Source organism: Halictus rubicundus, chromosome 16, assembly GCF_050948215.1.
Source record: "Halictus rubicundus isolate RS-2024b chromosome 16, iyHalRubi1_principal, whole genome shotgun sequence".
Lineage (NCBI taxonomy): Eukaryota > Metazoa > Arthropoda > Insecta > Hymenoptera > Halictidae > Halictus > Halictus rubicundus.
In genome coordinates this window covers 10485988-10507976 of record NC_135164.1, presented here as the reverse complement: position 1 = coordinate 10507976, position 21989 = coordinate 10485988, and the positions used below count along the sequence as shown (strand labels likewise).

At 45.0% G+C, this 21989-nt stretch overlaps 2 protein-coding genes across 16 annotated transcripts in view; one reads left to right on the top strand and one right to left on the bottom strand.

Annotated features, from left to right (window-relative positions):
* Unc-115a (actin binding LIM protein Uncoordinated 115a) overlaps positions 1-14949 on the top strand; it is a 34734-nt gene extending 19785 nt beyond the window's left edge. For 2 of the 15 annotated variants that reach the window (XM_076802138.1, XM_076802132.1), the window contains exons 6-15: positions 1164-1235; positions 1978-2164; positions 2770-3029; positions 3205-3466; positions 3657-3740; positions 5086-5186; positions 7108-7177; positions 8641-8723; positions 10399-10602; positions 11728-14949. In XM_076802138.1, coding sequence (XP_076658253.1) covers positions 1164-1235; positions 1978-2164; positions 2770-3029; positions 3205-3466; positions 3657-3740; positions 5086-5186; positions 7108-7177; positions 8641-8723; positions 10399-10602; positions 11728-11841 — 1437 coding nt within the window. In that variant the 3' untranslated portion in view covers positions 11842-14949. Of the gene's footprint in view, positions 1-1163; positions 1236-1977; positions 2165-2769; positions 3030-3204; positions 3467-3656; positions 3741-5085; positions 5187-6682; positions 6781-7107; positions 7178-8640; positions 8724-10398; positions 10603-11727 lie in introns of those variants that run through there. The other 13 variants (XM_076802136.1, XM_076802133.1, XM_076802135.1 and 10 more) reach the window with 13 other exon arrangements.
* Positions 14950-15105: 156 nt separating this feature from the next.
* On the bottom strand, positions 15106-20690 carry LOC143362017 (26S proteasome non-ATPase regulatory subunit 2). Its single transcript, XM_076801786.1, has 15 exons — positions 20640-20690; positions 20503-20559; positions 20058-20416; positions 19777-19953; positions 19503-19689; positions 18992-19288; positions 18792-18874; positions 18414-18649; positions 18209-18347; positions 18015-18135; positions 17537-17727; positions 17377-17467; positions 17020-17307; positions 16731-16925; positions 15106-16189 (listed from the first exon to the last, which is right to left on the bottom strand). The coding sequence occupies exons 1-15, from the start codon at positions 20688-20690 to the stop codon at positions 15980-15982; spliced, it is 2682 nt and encodes an 893-aa protein (XP_076657901.1). The 3' UTR covers positions 15106-15979.
* Between the last annotated feature and the right edge of the window lie 1299 nt (positions 20691-21989).

Below are 21989 nucleotides of genomic sequence, written 5' to 3'. Positions count from 1 at the left end.
CAAGTTCTAACCTTTTTCTTGCGTTTTATCTTTCTTTTTTCTTTTTTCTCTTTTCTCTTTTCTCTTTTCTTTTTTTGACAACTAGTAGGCCATTTTCATAAATTTCGATGCGCTGAACAGAAATCCGACGAAGATCGTTTCTCTTCACCAATCTTTCTGAGAAAGTTCATTTCGAAGGTAAAGTCGAATTTTTAGCTCGAAAGACTCGACTTTCCCGTAAAACTGACAATTTTGAAAGAGTTGAGAACGAAGGAAACAGGTTGCAGATTTGTAATCGGCGCACAAAGCTTTCTAAGGTTTGCCTATCGGTTATCGAAAGGCGAAACTGGCGTTGGCCAGCGCGGCCCATAGTCCTCGCCGTACCATGGTTAGTATTCTGTCTTGACGGTATCGTTCGAGGTGAACATGTGCACGCCGCTCTCTCGTTTCGACGAATGCATTATTTCTGTTGTTTTCTCTCCGTTTAGTTGCATCGTACGGTTGCCGTCGAACGACTTTACTCGTAACCTGCGAATTACCTAGTCGATACGACGACGGGCTATTTTGTCGAATAAACGGTCCGTGACGAATACGCAAAAGTCAGCTTGCATCGTGCTTACATTCTGGACTGTGTTGTTACCACGTGTCTCGTGTGAAACACACTTGTTGCTCGGTTGGAGTTCTTGTGTTCGGTACACATACACTATACCAGTTGTTACGATACCAGGCATATTATACATACATACATACAATAATATTATCTAGAGTAGCAGATCTATCTCGATTAGAGTGAACCACCTTCGAACTACCTATTATACTATTTATATATTTTTCAGTAACAGCTTTGTGTATAGCTTCATTTTTTACCAACTCTATCAAACAATATTATTATTATTATTGGCTTTCGATTGTGCATTTACATACTTCCTTAACGTGTCGTTGTACACTCTCTTCCGCACGCTTCGATGTACGGTTTTCGGTATTATATATACATATACTATATTATGTTATCTTATATTATACGTACACGTATACTATATATATATATACATACTTGAACTGAGAGCTTGTCATAATTTCGTTTTCTCTATTTTTGATTTTACTTTCTGAATTTATCTTTTTATTTTAATTATTGCTTTCTTAATCGTTGTTTACTTTTTTTTTCGCACGGTCATTGTGTATAGTTTTCATTGCGGTCACGCACGCCAAGCCTGAACGGATCACTATGCAGCCCTTACAGCAGCCTCAGTCGCAAGGTATGCCATGTATCTCCTAGCACGGGCACACTCTTTCGAGAAAATTCGCGGACGTTCGTACGAATTCCATTCGCCGGAGGATCACGAAATTTCCGCATAACACAAGCCTGTGGATGGTGGGCGCATATTAGATGTTGAGTGGTCGGACGGATCAATTGGTAAAGCGGCCAATCAGCTGATTCCTGTCCTACTTGCGCGCAGTCTCACCTACACTCTCTTCAATTGAGGTTCGCGGAGACCTCGCTTCGACTTCGTTCCCTTTGGTGCAGCATTCTAATTCACTTCCTTCGTATACGAATTTTTTCGAAGTGAGAGGCAAGCAAGCATTCTTTCGTTTGATCCAAACACATACGCACACGCCACGCACACGCACACACACACACACACACACACACACACACACACACACACACACACACACACACACACACACACACACACACACACACACACACAATAAGCTACCGATGTATCGAGGTTGCCGATACTGTCCAGAACGCTTCACCAAAGCGACGAAAGATACACGTGGATTCGTTGCGGGGTCTGAATTTTGTTCGGAACTTGCCACGGTACGCGGTTCACGCGAAGGGCGAGCTTTCTCGAAAGAGTGTGACACGCATCGAGTTGTTGTTATCTTCCTTTGCTCAGTACGAAGCTAAAGTTAGCGGTATGAGAAGACGCTTGCGACACACCGCGAGCCCGGCACGAGCTCAACCGCGATAATATCCGTTAATTGCCTCAGTATTACCCCGCGCGAACCGGCAGTCCTGGACTGATGTTGCGAGAGTACGGACGCGGCGCATCCGAGGATGTGTCTAGGATTTACACGTACTCGTACTTGACCGAGACGCCCAGCCAAGGATACTTGAGACGCCCGATACAGCCGTACGACAAACCTCCGACCAGCCCACACTTTCACAGACCCAGCTGTAAGTCCGACTTTTTTTCCGGTTCCATGAGTTTCGGATCGATCCTCTGCGTTCCATCAAAAATTTACCTTTCGAGCGAAATGTCCAAGAGACCTTTCGCTCGAGCGAGTCTACCAGGAAACTCGAATCGAAGAGAGTCGTTGGTCACCATTAAATCTCTCCTGTGCTTAGCTAAGGTCTACCAAGAATGATACTCCCTTTGACTGTTGTTCGATTAGCTGGGAACTTGTCGATGCACTATCTATCTACCAGCAGTTACTCGATACTCTTCTAAGAATCGATCTCTGATAGCTAATTTTTTAATCCGTTTATCGACTCTTCGGTAGCAGTAACCGTTACCAACGACGATGTTCTATAAGAAAATGCGCAACGGTGATATCATACGAATATACACGCCCTCCTAAAGCAACAAGTCGGTAAAGCAACAGTTTCGATATGAGAAAAAGGAGGTGATTAATGGAAACACAGGGGATAGATAAGACATTGGGGATTGGACATTCATTCCCGTTTCGGATCCGAACTTTATCGCAAGATCTAGCCAGTCACAAGGGGGTTTCCGGGGAGTCTCTTTCCATTGATCTCGATCGTGTGTTACATTATGTCAGCGTCCCGTTCGATAAGAAGCAGCGGCGGTCGTAGCAGTCGATCAGGAATGCGAGCTCTGGTCGACGCACTCAGCGAGCCCAGACCGAAGTCGCCGGCCAGTCAAGTAGATAATGACGAGCCAATAGAGCTGGCGCATTATCCGGACGCCATGAAGCCGCCTCCCGGAGCCAAGCCGCCGATCGAGAGGGACGATTTCCCTGCTCCTCCTTATCCCTACACAGATCCGGAGAGACGCAGACGATGGTCCGACACGTACAAGGTGAGAGACCAACCGATCCATAAACTACTCGTTAGTGTCGACCAATTTTTAACACGTTGATCGTGATCTTGAGAGAGGCCGAACGAGACTAACAAGACAGCTCTTAAGCTCTCTTCCGGTCTAACGAAGGAATCGTTTGACAGAAGATTCGGTAACGTTTACGCTCACTGTGCAGGGAGTACCCGCGTCGGATGACGAGGACGAGGTGGACAACAAGACGCATATCAAGGAGGTGGAGGAGAAGTTGAAAAAGGAGCAGGACGAGCTGAGCAAAATCGACACTGGCATAGCGAAGGTGTTCCTGCAGGATCGGGAGAAGGATCGAGAGAACCTGAGACACAAAGCTGCCAACGTGGATCCCAGGAACGCGTCGAGAACGCCATCCGCTGCCAGAGAACCGACGCACAGACTTCGATACGAGAGCCCCGTCGGAGCGTGTAAGTAAAAACACACGTAATCGCGTAGAAAAATACAAGCGCAGAAAAATACTAGCGTAAAAATATATTCAAATATTCACGCAGGCAAATGCCCACACAACACAGCAACTGCGTTTTTGTCACGAAGCGTTGCAGCACACTCAAGTTGATTCGAAGGGGGATCTGAATGGTTTTGTCACTTGTTTTGCAGCTCCCTCGAGAAATATAGATCACGCCAGGCCCTGGGAAGACGACGACGGTCTGAGTTACAGGTCCAGCGGGCCCAGTTACAACGGTAAGTCGCCACCACAGTCCTCGACGCGTCTAGTTGTCATTACGATCATGATCGTCTCATTAACATTAAGTGATAATCATCTCATACATGTCCACACGTTCGCACATGACACTAACATACCACTCTACCGTTTGAAGTAACATCGGACGAATTAGAGATTCCGATAGCTGGGTGGGGAGAGAATGAGATCGAAAGAGACAGGGGGTCAAGTATACCACGCTCCAAAAGCGAGAGAGAGAGAGAGAGAGAGAGAGAGAGAGAGAGAGAGAGAGAGAGAGAGAGAGAGAGAGAGAAACGGATAATTTTACAATGAGGGAAGGGTGTCGTCCATGCTCGATTGACGAACGATGACAAGTGCGTGACTCGAGCAGCGATCATTTTAAGTTGTACGTGGCATATAGCACCAAATACCGCACACTACGGGCGCCCATTAACATAACCAGGTGATGTATTATCCGCTTCTGCATGTGGTCGACATCTATCATCGATGTGCTTGCCTATATTCTTACATCTATCATGTTCTTTCTATACGGCGGATCTCGCGAGGAAGTTACTATCCTTCTCTCGATTAGGGACACCGGCGTGTGTGTAGCTTCCTCGCGGTGTCCGCTGTATTGTGCGTCGAGTAAATCATCCTGCGAAGTAGCATAGTCGATTCTACCGAGCTCTACCAGGTCGTTTCACCGAGACGAGACCTAAACGCGGTTACCATCCCGTTCGTTGATTACCCTAGACTACGTATATCTTGCTACGCTCTTCTCGCATGGTACTCTGATATCTCACCATTCGCAACTATTTCATCATACACGAACACACATCGCTCGGAAGAAATGTATCATTCTATCATACCTACCGAATGTCTCGCGACGATGGAAGATAGTCGCGGAATAGATCAGGAATCTTGGATCGATCTTATACAGGGTGTGGTTGAAAGAGATCCGAAATAGGAACACTCTCTATTGCAAAACAATCATTTGATTTACAGGCACAGCTTCTCCTGAACTTTTACCTCCCCCTCTAGCGGATCGACTGATTTCAATCGTTCGTTTGTTTGCCGTGTTTTCCTTGACAACGTCCTTCAAAATACGTCCGAATGTTCATTCGTTGGACTCATATATCTACTTACGTTTATACAAATATAAATTGAACAAAAGAAATGCGAGTAGATTAAGCGGAGTTTTGACGACGAATCAGGTTGTTCTTGCGACCATCTTCCAGCGTGCGCGCTCTCATATATATATCGATATAGTAAACCGCAGTCTATCGTTAGTCGACACGCCGCTACCTGTATCATCGTGTCTCTATTTGTGTTTTTGTGTTTGTGTTGTGTTTGCGTGGGCGGCAGTTGGGAGGTCATCGGCACGTTCCCCGGCTCCCAGAAACTATCCACCCCTTGGTACTCAACGCGCCTTCACTCTTCCAAACGCCGCTAGGCACTATCATTCGGTGAGTCCGTGAACTTTCCAATCGACCTTACCGTTGATCTCAAGTCAAACCGATTATCGAGCCATAATCACGGGCCCGGAAACGCGAGCTTCGCGAACACCAGAAAGAAAGAGCGGAAGCTCGCCTTTCCGAAGAAGATACACAAAAAAAGACTTTCCGAAGAGCAGACGTCGTGCGACCGAGGGAAACGTATGATGATTCCGATTTGTTGACTTGTCTTCACGGGAGGCATGCTTCTTTTTGTATCGTTCTTTTCTCTTTTTTTTTTTTTTTTAATAATTCTCTTGTATCTCTAGCTTTATAAACATACATTTACTGTTACTACTTACTCATAGCCACACACACGTACACACACACACATACAGGTGCTGGCTTATACGTTCGAGTACAAGTATTATACACAGATTGATTGCATAAGTATCTTTTCGTTTCTCGTACACACGCGCCGATTTTGCACCCTGTTTGACAAGACACGCTTCTGCACCCCGGGTCTAAACTGTAGAGTCTCGGAGGACCTACCGACACGCAGTACTACTTGAATTTTTCTTTATTTGCACTTCTTTTCTTTCGTTCGTTCTTGGCGATCTTCCTCTTGGCTCGCCGTGCTTGCTGGAGAACCTGATTGCTCATTCAACGATTAAACAGTTCAGTATCCTGAGACGAAACCATGGAGAAACATTTTCTCTCTCGAGGAAGCACGATAGCGAGTGTTTCACAGTATCCTCCTGTTGGGTCTTGACGTAGTTTCATGATCAAGCGCACACGTGAAAAAAGACACTTTCTTTCTACTGCATTATTTAATAATTCTTTGTTTGCGCTCCAGAAAATTACTCAGTCGAATCAAAATTTTTCTCCGTTTAACGCCGGGTTTACGGGACTCGTCTAAACGACGGGCTCTAATATTTTTAATTGATAATTATTGAGTAAATTATTCGACAAACTGATTTCTTTGGGTGCATATTATAAAAAGAATGGCCAAAAATTTGAACAGATAAATTCTAAAATAAGTCACTTTCGACCCCCGTAAACCTAGTGTTGATATTCGAGTAGAACGTCGCATATTCGCTTTGGAAGATTCCAAATAAAGGACACGACTCTGCTTCTTGTAAAAATTCTTTTCAATCCTAGAACACAGGCTGTAAAAGAGATGTTGCAGTTTCGATGTAGAATTAAGTAAAATAGAGCGATGTAATGTAGCGAGTGACACAGGAAGGATACAGTGAGCGGGATAGATTGTGCGAAGTGATTGGAAAAGAGGTGAAGCCCGTGACACGGTAGTCTCGATGCAAAAGGTAGGGTAGAAAAAACCAGAGAGCCCCCGAGTTCCGTTCACACAGAGCAACAAGTCGAATAGAACGAAACTCCACTTTTTCCACGCATTACAAAGAACGCAATGTTTTGTTGGCGAACGTTGGGCATTCGTATGGGAATGAAACGATTCCACTGATCCGGTTGGAACTAATGAGTAATACTGTCGATTGACCATTTGAAACCAGTTGTGAGCTCCCTTCGGCACATCCCGAAGCCAGGGTACGGTCTGGCACCGCGAAGTCACACCTTCTCCTCGACCGGCGGTTCTGTATCTGCTCTCCCTGTAAGTCTTGCACAATCGCGTCACAATCGACGACCGATCTCTTGCACCTGTTGCTGTATTTTATTTGATGAAATGCTCTAGAGTACACTCTCTTTGTTCTGATACTGTTTTCTCTACTCTTACGATTTATTCTTCTAATTTAATATTACCATATATTATTGTTATACTATTTATACACACACATATATATATATATATGTATAAAGTATATATATGATATTCTATAGATTTATATTATTATATTATACACATATGTTATATACGACACGGTTAAAACGAGAATGTACCACGTGCCACTGCTAAAATGTACGCTTTTCTGTCGTCTAGGGTGATTATTCGTTCAGTGGGATGGGAGACAAGACGCACAGCACTGATTTCTCCTCTGGCAAGTCAGATAGTGAGTAACAAAGCGGAAAGGACCGATACCGATCACGTTATCTTGCCACCTTTTCTCTCGCAGTACTCTCGAATCTTCGACCTCTTTGTACATGCTTCTTTATCATTATTTTATTTTTCTCATATCTCGGAGTGCTTGCTCGCGGAACAAACTCGTAGCTTATCAATCCATCAAAACGTTCCGTGAGCACGCATCACTCTTCTTTTGATTTCTTTTTTAATTTCTCTTCGTTCTTTCGATCATTACATTCGGCTTAATACCTGAGCATGCTCGACTAATGCATCCAAGGCTGAATCGTACACACACAAACACACACGCGTCACCTGCTCACACGTACATACATCCAGAAACTCGCCTGATCGATCAAACACCTTTTAGGATAGAATAACTCTTCGAAAATTGGACCTTGTGACCGGTACTTTTTTGAGAAGTTTTTTTTTTTTTGACTGGAGCCCCAATTGCGAAGAGAAAAAAGTGCGATTTAGAAACTTCTGTTGGCAAATGATGAAAAATGGTGAAAAAACGAACTTTCCGGACCGTCGACCTGTAATTATGACTTTTAGCATTTCTAGCCACGTAAGAACATATTCAAATCAACCTTTACTATTTTCTTCGCGATTTCGATCAATAGCAATTTTCTCAAAATTCTTTTTTCTTGTCATCTTGTAAATTAATTTACCCAGCTTGCCAAACAAACCCAACTCTTATGGTCCAATTGTAAAGAAGTTACTCCGTTCTGATTGTTGCCTGATGAATTATGTGAGCGACACACACACGGACACGGACACATTGTCATTGTTTCACCGAGCGATCGTCTCCCAGAGGGGGCCCGTCGTACGGTGATCATTTTAGATCGCGGATTGCATAAGAATCGCAGACTGTTATGATCATTAACCGTGCCGGATGGATTTCTAGCTGCTCGTGACGGTCATCCGTAGCGCGATGAGCGTCACACTATGATACGTGCCTTGAGGATGTTTGATCGTTGAAAGGGAGAGAGAGAGAGAGAGAGAGAGAGAGAGAGAGAGAGAGAGAGAGAGAGAGAGAGAAAGAGAGAGAGAGAGAGAAAGAGAGAGAGAGAGAAAGAGAGAGCTGCCACGTATCATGTAGCTTTGTTTTTAGTGGATTCAGGTCATATCTTGTACAATACGATCATCCGACATTCGCTTATAGTGATTTCATCGGACCGATCGTCTTCCCGGTCGACAAGACAGTTCAGCAACGTCGATGCGATGCAATGCGAACGAACGAACGAACAAACGAACGAACCGAACCGAACCGAACAAAACATGATCTTTTTCGAAGAAGAAGACACAGAGACGTGTGTTTTGGCTCTCTTGCGTGGATCACGGAACACGATCGAACGCCGAGCAGAAAGATTGTTTACTTAACATAACGAGAGATGGTTTGTGCAACATGGTTTGACATGGTTTTTTTCTTTCCCATTTTCTCCCGAACTTTAGTATCGACAGGCAGCATCACGGATGTGGATCGACGGGCACTGGTATGTACCACAGCCCCATACTACTCCCGGCGAATTAGCATGGTTTGTAGCTTGTTTTTTGCATTTCTGATTTATACAAATACGATTAACCGCATTCTTTTCAGTCGCGCTTAGATTAAGTCGGTATAAGAGAGAGAGAGAGAGAGAGAGAGAGAAAAGAGAGAAAGAGAGTGTGAAAGGAAGAAACGAGAATCGCACGGACGCGAGAGTCTTCGTAGATCACACGCCGGAACCGTTTTCGCAAAGTACAAAAATCATGTACATAATTAGTTGGTCCGTCGCTGTCGCAGTGTAAAATATCTATATTTTGTACATAGAGCGTTGTATATTGTTTTGCGCATGCCTGCTGTACATTTTGCTGCGATTACAGTTCTCCATTTTTAGTTCTTTTTATATATTCTGTTTGAATGCATTCTCAATCTTTTTTTCGATTTTTATCGTTTCGTTTTGCCTTGCGATTTGGAGTTTTCTTGCATATTGGACTTTCGACGAGTATCAGTTTAGCAGAGATCGATCACGATTAGAGATGGTTCATGCGCTTCGATAATTTGCAATGTTTTAGACCCGCAGAAAGATCAGCTTTTTTGCCGTTTGATCGACAGTGCCACAAACACGATATATATAACGCATAATCTTTTTTGGTTGACGCAACGATAATAACACGATGCGAGTTTCTCGTACCGATCCCGGCCGAAAACTTTTAACAAACGATTCATAAATAGTCGCCATTCCTGTTTTTCTTTTTATCATCGACAGTTTACGGAGACGTCGCGCACCTAACATAACTCTTCCATTAACCGCATACACGATCGCATCTTCTATGCACAACGGAAACAAACGGAACTATGGCCTGTACTGAACAGAATCTGGTTTCTCTGTGCATGATTCTGCTTTGATTCTATCTCTACTCGTCTGTACTCTGAACCAAATCGAAAACCGATCCGTGGCGAATACAGAGTCAGAAATCTCATAGAAAACACTAAAACGATGCATAATTCGTTCGTTTATAGTCAATTTCATTCATACGAATTCGTTCATTCGTTTCAGTCTAGCTATAGTTCTGTTTCGTGAAACGGTACGCCGATCACCGCCGTGCACACCGTTCCGCGGAAAAACGCGGAACGCGGTTCAGTCAACATTCGCTGATTCTTTTTATTTTTGCTGCAACGTTCAGTCTTGCTGACGGTCGAGCGATCCGCTGCAACAAGTGTACAACAAAGATCTCGCGCGGGCTCCTCGGTTTCTTCGTAAATCAGCATGGGGAAAAAGGATCCCCTTTTCCTATGGGCCCGGTGTCGATTGCACGCAGAATTTATTTTAACAGACTCCACGAGAGGGAGTGATCGTACATTGTTAAGAAAAAGGAAAAAAAAAACTTGATCTTCTAGCTATCTTCTGCCGCAAGTAGCAAGTCAATCTTTAACAGATTCACTGAAACTTCGTTAAGAGTTTCCGCAGTTTTCGTTTGAATTCCAAGTCGATTCGATTCGAACTCTGCGATTGCGCTCAATTTCAATCGTCTCGAACATTCTAAGAATGTTAATCCTCCGGTAATTGAAAGATCGAAGAAACCAGATAGAACCGTTCGAAGGATAATCGAGTCCGAGGTGGAAGATTTAGTTTCCCGCGCGAGACGCTTTGTTCGATTAAATGCACCGCTATCGATTCCGGTGGTACGTGATCGATTACGGGCATTAACGTGTGTTTCGTGCTTCAGAATGATGGTGGAATGCTACCATCGTCCACCACGTACACAGGTGGCCTAGGCTCGGTGGTCGGGAGTCACGGGGGCCATCACGTGAGGAGATCGTTGCCGGACATGGGTACTGCGCCATCCGAACCGCCGAAACTCTATCCATATCACTTACTTGTCATCACTAACTATAGGCTGCCCGCCGACGTGGATCGTTGCAACCTTGAGGTGAGCAATTACACCGATAATTGATATTCCCGCATTAATCTCCGCAATTACCCGCACGTTTTATCCGCTCGAACCGCATTCCCCGGCAAAAAAACTCTTAACACTCGTTCCCTGTAATCACGCGCGAGTATCACTCCATCCGTTGTGTCGCGTCGACGTGATTTATATCTCACGCTTGAACCCTAGCGAGCTGTCGTATCGACGTCAATAAAAAAACAAAAAAAAAAAAAAAAGAAAACACACACACACACAGAGACACACAGACACAATTGAATGGTACTATTGAACTTTTTATTGAACGCTGAACCTGCCGCGGTCGAACGACCGGTTTCCTATTTTACGATTATTGAAACTGTAAATAAGATCGTTTAAATTGCATTATTGATGTGTTGCAACAACAACCGCATCAAATCGAAATGAATTCGATCCGTTTGCTTTTATACAGCAACGCTTGCTGGTCACTTTTAGTACTCGGTAGGATCACATTGTTTAAGATGGTTACCGTTAACCTCCTGCCGCGTGCAATTTGCTTCACGGTTCGTTCTAATTGTTTAGAACTTCTCTGCAATCATTTCTTAGGAGAAAGAAGAACTCTACTGTACGTTGCGTTGAATACAATATTGTAACGATGAGGTCTACTGCTGGAAGAAATTCTGAAAACGAACGTATTTCTACGATAGCTGTCTAGGGTTAAAGCGCTACAAAGTTGCTACGAATTCCCTAATGACCGGCGGCAGACTTTTTTCCGTTCAGGCCTCGCCGGTCCTTATGGACCTAACTATGGCCTGAACGGAACGGCAAGTAAAATCGGGCTGGCCGCTTAACGTGTTAACTGCAAATCTAAGATCACACAGGACTTTTAGAATCTTTGAGACCTGGATCCTTAGAACAATATAGGACCTAAAGCTCCTCGTTTCTCGATCAAATATTTCCCAGTAACAATGTGTAGGCTCTACAGAATCGAGGCAAGAAGATCCCATAGAACCTGACGATCCTGAAGCTTCCGAAGATCCTGTTCGCCTCAAGACCCAGTGAATCCCAGTCTCCACCTGCTTGAACGCTTGCGAAACGCTGATGTCTCGCGTTTGGAGGATCTGAGAGCATGTGTTTCCCTTTTTTTTCCAGCGACACCTTTCAGACGCGGAATTCGAAGCAGTTCTGCAGTGCAGCCGCGCGGAGTTCTACAGATTGCCGCAGTGGCGTCGCAACGAGATGAAAAGACGCGCCCGACTGTTTTAACCAGCCTTGTTCGCCGATCGCGTTGTTCCGCATATTATCTTCACCGTGTCACGAGCGTGCTACCGTGTCCAATCGTGTGTACATTCCTTCGGCGCGCGACGGTCGGTTCGCACAGTTTTCAATCGGTCGGGGAGCCGCGCCGCGCCGCGAAGACAGTGGAAGAAAAACGGTCCCTCGAGGAGCCGTGTATTCGCGATTCGCTCGCGAACGCACGCCGGTACACGTGCACGCACGCAAGCAAGCAGACAGAAGAAGCACTGCCATTCGTCGTCAATTTCGTTCTCTCTCGGCAACGAGGCCGCAGGCAGCTCCGATCGATCAGGAAACGAGATTCTGTTTCTCGTCGACGCACCTGTGGACAGCGTCGGTTTCCGGTGCTGTGCACAGCCCTTTGCTCTGTTCGTCGGCGCGCGAGGTTGTCTCCGTGTTTTTCTGTGATTTAGCGATCGCGCGTCAGCTATTCGCTGAAACTACCCGAAAACGAGGAACAGACAGAGGACGGAGATACAGTCTTGAATGATATCGATTGTTGTTCGCGCGACCAGTCGAGAGCCGACGACAGAGTTTCAATGAACGAGAGATACGCAGGTGTGTGTTTGTGTGTGTGACGTCTAGGAGAATATAAGAGAGAGAGAGAGAGAGAGAGAGAGAGAAACGTATCTTTCCTGCATCTAGCTTATAATCCGAGCTCCCGCGACCAGAGTTTTCGCGTCGCGGCGAGCGCAAACGGTAAATGGGTAGATTATTTTCGGGGAGTTCGGTGAACGCGAGCGTGTCCCTCCCTTCTTACCGTGTGTTCCGATCACTCCGGTTCAACGTTGACGATCGCTGTTGCACTCCGCATGCAACCGATCCATCGAGCCCTGCCAAGCAAATAGTAGGGGACGGGACGATGCAAATGCAAATGCTCGCGATGCACCGCACGCGAGCGTGTTCTTGTACATAAACCACACCGCATTGCGCGCTCAAAAGAGAGGAACAACGGTGTACGCCGTTTTCCGAATTCGCTTGATCCACAGACACACTTACTATTTGCAAACGAAAGGATTATTACACGAAAGCGCCACTATTATATGAACTGTCATTATCATTATTATTATTATTATTATCATTAATTTTTAATTATTATTATTATTATTATTATTATACTTTACTCTAAGCAACATGAGAAACTTTATCGTATAAGTAGATAGGAAGCCCAGCTTGCCGGGTGACGTGGATTATATATATCGACGATTTTGCATGCTGATTCTCTATTCTATCAAATGTTAACGGACCGTGCGAGTCGTTCTCTGATCCGTGGTGCAACTGGAGAACAATTTTCCGTGGAAGTCAATTTCGAAGACCGTTCATCCCGTTCTTCAAAGTCGATTTTCCCCATCATCGAATCGCCACGCAAGAAGAAACTTCGAGAAAGCTTCTGTTCGCGCGTTTAACTTATTTCCGCTTTTTTTTTTCTTTTTAATAATCGTAGAGTTTCTCCGACAAGGTACCACGGATCTTGAAACATTCTTTGTATCGCCGATCCTCTTATCTGTCTCTATATCCGCATATTGACTACACGGAATCGCTCTGCAGTGCGGGCGACGGTTGTTCAAGAGTAATCCTACAAAAAAATATATCCACTCGTGGATAGATAGAATCGAAGGGAAGCTAGATATTTAACGAGAGGACGTTCTGTACGTCAGGCGGCAAGCTGACATAGCAAGAGAGAGGACGCGCGTACGTTATAGTAGAATGTTGAATATCGCCGAGACGGATTTTCGAGCGGTTTCAGGAAACTGAAACGATTACTTTCGATTTTGCGCAAGGAGCATGTCGATATTGTGATTTTTAATCACGAGTTTCACAACCCTCGAGACATTTTGAAAAATGTGCACAAAAGACCCCTTTACTTTCTTAAGATGGCGGAGTGTTTGCGAAAGAGTACGAAACAACTAAATAAAGTGTTGAAGCGCAAAGTTGAAAGAAAACCGGCTCGTTTCGATCGAATCGGCTTGGAAATCTTGATCGGTGGTGTGTGCGTCGACGAAGGGGGCACACACTTGCCTGTACTGTATATGCGACGATAAGAGAGGGAGTGGGGAAAGAACCTTCGCGATTCGCTGCCAAAAGCGAACCAGCCCGAGAATAAGCGTTTCACTGTACTACACTTCGCCTGTTACCCTAAGTCATGTGCCTATATGCGAATGTCGGCGGACATTCGACACGCGAGGAGAGTCGTCGGTCCTCCGAAATGGCGTTCGGGGAGCTTCCGCAAATTTGGTCGATCGCGCAAACCAATCGGAAGAATTTTTAAACTATCCTATCGATTAATTTTATTTTATGAAACCGCCGCGAATATTCCTTTGCTGCTTTCAAAGTATTTCCGCGGATGTTCACGATGCTTGACATTTTTTAAAGGACGACGTTCCTGAAGAGGAAGCTGTCTAGCTAGAGTAGACAAGTGTTCAAATTTAAGTTGAACCGGGCTGGAAAGAGTTCGAACAAACTAATCGAATATTTATTTAATCTTTCGACGGGTTCAGACTTTCGGATGTAGGTTGTTGTTCTTTTTGAGCAATTTTCCAAGCAATTTCTCAATAAAAAGATTAACAATCTCTTGAACTGTGAAGACATCCGAAGAATCTAAGAGCACTATTACACCATTCTCGGCTTACTAAAATTACCAAAAGGGGAAGTATATTTCTATCGAATTGCTGTTTCTTACAATCGATATAGACAATTTTTACTTTACGAAGAGAGATTTTAAAAGGTATAAAATTGACGACAGAGATTGGTGGTTTTTCTTTGGTTTTCGCGCGACTTGGACCGAATTGCGGGGAGATCCGACGCGTTACGAGTTTGTGCAATTCCCGGCAAGTATATCTCGTCGCTTGGTTTCACAAGGAGACTGACTGTGCTCCATGATCTTGCGTATGCGATCATCTGCGAGCAAGAAAAAGAGAGAGAGAGAGAGAGAGAGAGAGAGAGAGAGCGCAACATTCGCGCCGAGGAGATTGGAAGGGTTTTCTTATCCACGATTTTCTCGTTTTATCGTTCGCTTTTTTTGTACACACTCTCATTCGGACACTATCGGAACCAATAAACTGCAATATTTATCTTTGATTTGCAGTGATTTTATTAATGGCGAACTGCGCCCCGTGATGTTTTCTTCCGACGATCCGGTGTGTTCTCTTTTCTTTCTCGACGCGTTCTTCTCGCACTCGTGTCCATTCTCCTTCGCCGAGACGCGTTTGTTCTCGTCTCTATTCTCCTTCACGGTTTCGTTGCTTTTTCGTTTTTTGTTTCGTTTCTTTTACATTTCCTGTTTTTTGTTTCTCTCTCCTTTCATCTGTATCGAATGTAAGCGATTTATTTTACTACGACCGATCGCGAGCAGACTCCAAACCCTGACACACTGTTAGATCATGGTGCACCGTTGCGTTCACACCGTGCAATGCGAACCAATGTATGTTTCTGTTGTATAGAGCACATTGCTTCCGCTAGTCCCTGAAGTTCAATAAACGCAAACCTACACGAAGATACACCTTGCGTTCCACGCGTCCCTCACACGTTTCTTTCAGTTTGGTTTTTCACGCGGTCGCTGTAATCATTTTCACGAGTACTACTTTAAGGCGGCGAGTTCGACGCAGCGCGCGTTCGATCGCGCAGGATGCTCCGCGCGGAAATATTTTTAAACGCAATCTCCCTTCGATCGTTGATAGAAAATATTATATCGTAGCAGAAACCAGTTCAACGCGTAACTGCCGATCTTTATGCGAAATAAAAATTCAGAAGAAGTAGAAAATTGAATAAATACAATTTTTGTTACTGTTTCGAGTATCGTCTCTACGTCTCGTCGATAGCATAAAATCTGTAATCGACTAATGCCCGGCGAAATTCCAACAGTGGACCACCCTGCGCGCGTAAATTCGTCTCGAAAATATGTCGACTTTGTACATCTCGGACCGAAGACCAACATTGCCATAATCTATAGACTATCCAGAGTTTTGTTCCTAGGTGTGGCATAATACAGTTTTGTCAGACGTGTTTCTTACCGTAATCGTGAAATAAAAGCTACCTGTTCGAGCATTACCTTCCGAGAGCAAGCGTGTCCCGTTTCTTTCATTCGTTTGTGATGTTTTAGATTTAAGACTCAGGACAAGACAGACTTCTTCCGAAGAATCACGAATCCTTCGAGTACGCTGGAAACCGTCTCGTATTCGTCGGATGCTAGCTCTGCCCTTTCGTTTAGGTATAGCAACGCGGGAGTCGTGTGGACGTAGCCTGCGGCGATGGATTTCGGATTTCCGGCTTTGCCCACGGTGTCTACGGCTTTTCCAACCCTCACAGGTACTGGTAGACTCTAATTATTACATGAAAATTCTATCCAGTTGGTGCAAACATTTTCTTTACAAATCAATGTTGTCGACTTGGACGAATCAGAGCGCGGCAACAGCGGGGATCGATTGCTGCTCAGCGTGGCGTTGGCGTTGGCGTTGGCTTTGGCCGAGCCGAAATCCGTCCGCTGTAGCCGCGTTCTGATTGCTCCCCGTTTTTCGTTAATAACTCCTTAACAATGCCGAGGTGAATATTTTCGCAAAGGAAAACGTTACTTCGAACACCTCAGAAATCACCCGTTTCAATCTTTATTCCTACGCGTACTCGTTTCTTTATAACTTTAACAGAAAAAACAAAAGTAAAAATAATTGGATACTATTCTCTGGGAAGACGGAAAAGAACATTTTGGCATGTTTTAACAAAAATTACGTGGACTAGTTAGTATTTAGAGGACGTCGGTAAAAAACAAAAGACGTATCTCGAAGAGAATAAGTAACGAGGCTTTTAAAACGCATCTTATTAGAACAGTTTGAATAATCGTGTCAGTTGTAGATAGTGAAACGTACTTGCAAATTTTCGTCCAAGGTGACCAACCATCTTGGCTCCATCGCGACAGCCAGACAGTACATCAGATAATGGGATTTAGTTAAAATCAAGTTACGACAGTCCAGGAAGGATACGAGAACAACCATTAGACCAGCTAGTGCTGTGTGGTCCAAGATTTTGGAGCCGTAACGCAAAGGGGATATGGATAGGGTGCCCTGGAAATGAAGAGAGAGAGAGAGAGAGAGAGAGAGAGAGCGTTAATTTTACGAAAGCGTTTTAGATAGGATTGATCCTTGGGATCATTCTCACCTTGCCAAGATGGACCAGACCCAGAGAAATCCGTGCAAGGAACAAGTGCGTCGGGCTTTTTGCATGATAGCAGATCAACTGTCTCAACAGATTAGCAGCGTGGGCATGGTTGGTCCCTGCGCTGACCAGACCGAGTGCAAATATCGCGTTGCTCGCGACATCCGCATCATTGTCGTGACTATATTTATATAGAACGCTCATGAGCGAATAGTCGGGGTTCGACAGAGAGGACAGGCCCAGAGCTAACGGCATTGCTCTTCTTGTGGCTATGGGACCGTATCTTCCTATCTAAAAATGGGCAATTATCGTCAGGGATTATCATCGTTATAGCTCGGGGAATCGTCGAACCTAGCACACCTGTCCAAAGATCCTAGAGTTCTCATTGCCCTCTCCTAGGCCAACCATGGCCACCCCTAAAACAGCTATAGCTTGCGTGGGACCAATCTCCCTGCAACGTTTTGGTAGCACTTAGTTTCGGGTATTCGATAGAAGCTAACGATACGAGGAAGGCACATACTTTGGGTCAATCTGATTCTTCTCCTTTTTTTCGGTGGACTCCGAGGTCTGATGGTTCGGGGCTGAACAACAACCGGGCGCAAAACTAGTCGCCGGAGTAGTCGACGCGTTGTCCCCGTCGACAGGTTCCGAACAAATTCGCAATAACTCTTGCACTATCAGTACGTCACCTGTGCCGGCGTATGCGCATATCTGGAAGCATTCATTCGTCGACACATCCGGGAATTTGTTTTTCTCTTTTAACAATTTTAATCAGTTGATAATAGTATTTGTCGTCGTTCTCAAATTTTTTACATACTACTGTTTTAGTCATTCGTGTCACAAACGTAGCAACATTCTAGTTTTGTAGTTCGGTCATCGAGAATCCTATTCGGCCTTGAGCGAACCATCGAGTAGAGTGTACACGATGTAAAGTGTATATTAAAGTATTAATCGTGTATCGTTGGATTTTTGAAGCCGATCGAAATCGCAAGAAATACCTGCAACATAGTCTGCGAGGCCAGTTTGTACGGATCAGGAAGCACCTCTAGAGCCACGGAAGAGAACTCTATCACGTCGCGACAGCCCATGTAGATCAATCCTAAAGCCAGTGGTAGAAATCTGGAAAAACGAACGAACCCTCTGTCACCTTTCGAATCCTCCCAGAGAAATCTCGAAAATCTCTTTTAGAAACCTAGAGTAAGTATCGGACAGTTCATGAGGTTCAAGCTCGAGTAGTTTCTGCAGCACTGTCGAGGACACTTCGGGATCAGCCGAGGCCACGTTGATCAATCCTATGGCTATCGCGCTTAACGCCACAACCTCCATGTTACCTAGAGATGAATCGTCGATTAATATTTCTGAAACGAGTTCCTGAAATCCGAAGAAACTCTACCGACTTTCTTTGTCCCCCAAAACTTCGGTCAACAGTTTAGTGACGTCGAACCTTCTGGTGCCAGCGTACGCCAGGCCTAGACCCAGAACAGCCCCTATCCTCAGCGTTGAACTGCTAGAACTGACATAATCGGTGAGAAGAGCCAGCGCAGGATCGCATTCGTTGCGGACACCGCAATTCACGAGGCCAATGGCGAGTAAAGCTCCGGATTTGATGTAGTCCTCGCTCGTGTAAAGGTATCTGTGATGTTGAAGAAAACGCATCGAACCACCGTTCAAGCCTTGTACGTGGTTAGTTTCAAGCCTTGTTTTCTCGTAAACGCAAAAAATTCGCTGTCCAGATACTTGTAGGTTTCGTTGATGCTACAGAAACTACTACTCACTTGTCTATGGGCACCAGGCCTCCATCCACGTCCCACATGTGTATCAGACCCAAGGAGGCAGTGGCCGACAGCATCCCGTGATCCTAGATAGAAATTATTCCTGCATCAAATTCTCCGATCCTAGAAGATTCTTCTAGAATACTCTGATCATCGGGACTCGGTACGAGAGAAAAAGTCTGAGGTAAGACACTGGTTTGCACCTTGTTTTTGTAAACCCAGCAGTCCTCGGCATTGGTCATCAACTTATCCTGACCGAAACCAGCGTGAACGAAACCGGAAACGAAGCTGGCCGTCAAATTGGCCCTGGCCGAGTCCGGTTCGTATTTCCCGAGGACTTTTCCCTCGTAAGTCTTGTAGATGTCCTCGGGATGTTTAGGTTCGCAGATGTCCAACTCTCTGGCCAACGAATGGAAATGGGAGATCACGTGGCTGTTGCTCAGGATCGTCTCGAGATCCTTCGCGTCGTCCCCTTCGTACTCTTTTCGCAGAGGATTGTCCTGGCGATTGGCAAGCCGTAAGAGACATCGCTTACGTTGTCCGACAAAGTTTTTAACCATCTCTTACACAAAATTGTGGACAGTGTTATCTATCGGTAGACTGCGGATCTTTGATTTAATTCTTTCTACTTTTGACAATTTCGATTACTCGTATTTCCCGTAAACGTGTGTGAAATCCGCGGTCTAGTTGTCAACGGTGGTACGTGGTCGTTACCCGCTGTCTAGCAAGCATAAACGCCAGCTGCTTCCGCGTGACGTTGTCAGGACAGCTGGTCAGGCATCGGTGGACCAGCTCGGAGTCGCACAGCTGCAGAGCTACCAGCATAGCCTTGCAGAACTCGTTGAATCTGAGATACTGATCGACAACTACTTTCAGTATCTGCTTTCTCTCGGTGTCCTCGCTGCGGATTCAAATACCGTGTCTTTTAAACGAATGCGGACAATGGGCGCGGCTTGGGCGGAGCTTGGGCGGAGCTTGGTTCGCTCACCTGTAGGCAGCGCAGCCTTCCAAGTATCGACAGACTCTTCCGAAGTTCGTGCTGTCCAAGTAGCTGCCTAGGAAGTTGAGCTGATCGATCTCCAAACACAGATCGCAGCCTGGAATCTCCGCATTGTGCTTCATGTCGAATTTCACAATGTGTTTGACCAATGGAGCCAGTTGTTGTCTAGGATTTTCGACGAATCGATCGATTGATCGTTAGACTGTGCGTATGGATTTTTAGGCGTTTATCAGAAGAAAAGCATTGAAATTGACAAAGCGGCCGAGTACCTGATACTTTGCTCCTCCCTGACAGGAGCATTGGTTATCTCGTCAACGATCTCGCTCTCCAACTGTCTGACATACTCGTGGCCCCACTCCCCAGGGTTCACCACGTTACCTTCGACACAGAATCGAAGACACTCCTTAGATCCCGGAGCTGCCCCTGCCAACGACAACACGCTCAGCACCTCCGCGAACTGCTGCTTCGCGTTCTTTTGCTGAACCCTTTCGTACGAGTTCTTCAGAGCGCCGTAACTGTTTCGTAGGTACTTGAGCGGCTTTGGAACCGCTGTCATCGAAGTCGTTGCGGTCTGCATCAGGAGCCTCAGCTGACTCAACGACACTAGCATCGCATTTTCGTCTTGACCCTTCAATTTGATCGCAAAACGCAAAATGCGAATGGTGCTGCTGCTGCTGCTGCACACAGTTCATTCCTATTATTACACTTACTTACCAGTAGGACATCCGCTAATTGGAGCAGCTCCTCCTGCAGCCTCGTGTCCTCTTCGTCCTAGGAAAGGTTCGATCATCTTTAACAGGAAAATTAATGCACTCTCGACTCGATGCATTCGAACAGTGTGAATAATTTACCATCTCGGTCTCGGTCTCTATCTTCGGCCCGCCAGACTTGACCGTTATCATTTTGCGCTCGATGTCGGAATCATAAACGTATTTGTTCAAATTATTTTCAGCGTTTCAAGAATAATAACCAAAACTCGATTTTCGTTTCGTTTCGTTTCGTTTCGTTTTCTCCTTTGACGATCGTCACTTTGAATAAACGTGGCCTGCTCGACGCAACATTCGACTATTTCTTTCAAATAAATACGAGCGATGAAAAAGGTCATATTTAGATACTGCATTTATTAATAAACAATTTTTTATTTTTTATTCATAAATGGACCACTTTGGATCTCAAAAAAAAAAAAAGAAAAAAAGGGTTGAACCGTAAACGCAAAATGAAAGGAAACGATAAAGTGATCCTTTGTGCGAGCGAGCCTTTCTTTAGGTTACAAGCAAATTGTCAAGCTTCTTTTAGCTAGACCACGATCGTTAAAAAAACCTCTTAATTGGCGTGCTTTCGCGTTCCAATCGCAACAGAATCAGGTTGGTGGTTGGAGGGAGAGAAAGCACGCTAGTACGTAGATCGTGCATAATACTTCAAAGTTATAATTTATTTAGCCGTAACAAAAGTTTATCATATTATACTATACAGTAAATATGTAGTAATATATTATATATGTATGTATGTATGTATGTATATACAATCGCGCGTCGGGCGATGCTCCCTGAATCTGTTCGCGGGACATTTTCACACATGTTGTTCCCGTTTCTTGTACCCTGACACGTTTCGCGTTATTATCACACCTAGTTTCGTCGATATCTTAAAAAAATATAGCTGCTCGCGCTTCGTTATCCTAAATCATTACACTCTCGGAGCTAGTCTCGAAGGCCTCCTCTGACGAGCACTCTCGAAGGATATGTATGCCCGAATCGATCGATATGTTTCTTTGGCGCTCGCCTCGCGTTCCATCGAATCGTTTAACATTAAAATAGGTTTGGCACATTCTCGTTACCACGTGCACACACTCATTCTCTCTCTCCCTCGCACTCTAGCTCTCTCGCTCTCAACACGATATAAAAGTATGTTACGATAAATGCAAAGAAAATACAAATGTTGCGTCGCTTGATCAAAAATCGTCGACAAGATGGATTCGCGAACGCCGCTCGCGAAACTGTCCCTTGCTCGAATTTTAACGGAAAAAAGAACGTGGGACAATTGTTTGAAGCAGCGTTGCAAAAATCGACATGGCTCGTTCCCAGGCGAATACGATCTTTGGTACGCGACTGAACGATAAGTACAGTCCTTGCTGGATCGGTCGCGCTTAAATCAAACGGGAGAGAAAAAAGGAAACGAAACACGCCTGACGACAATTCGTCGAT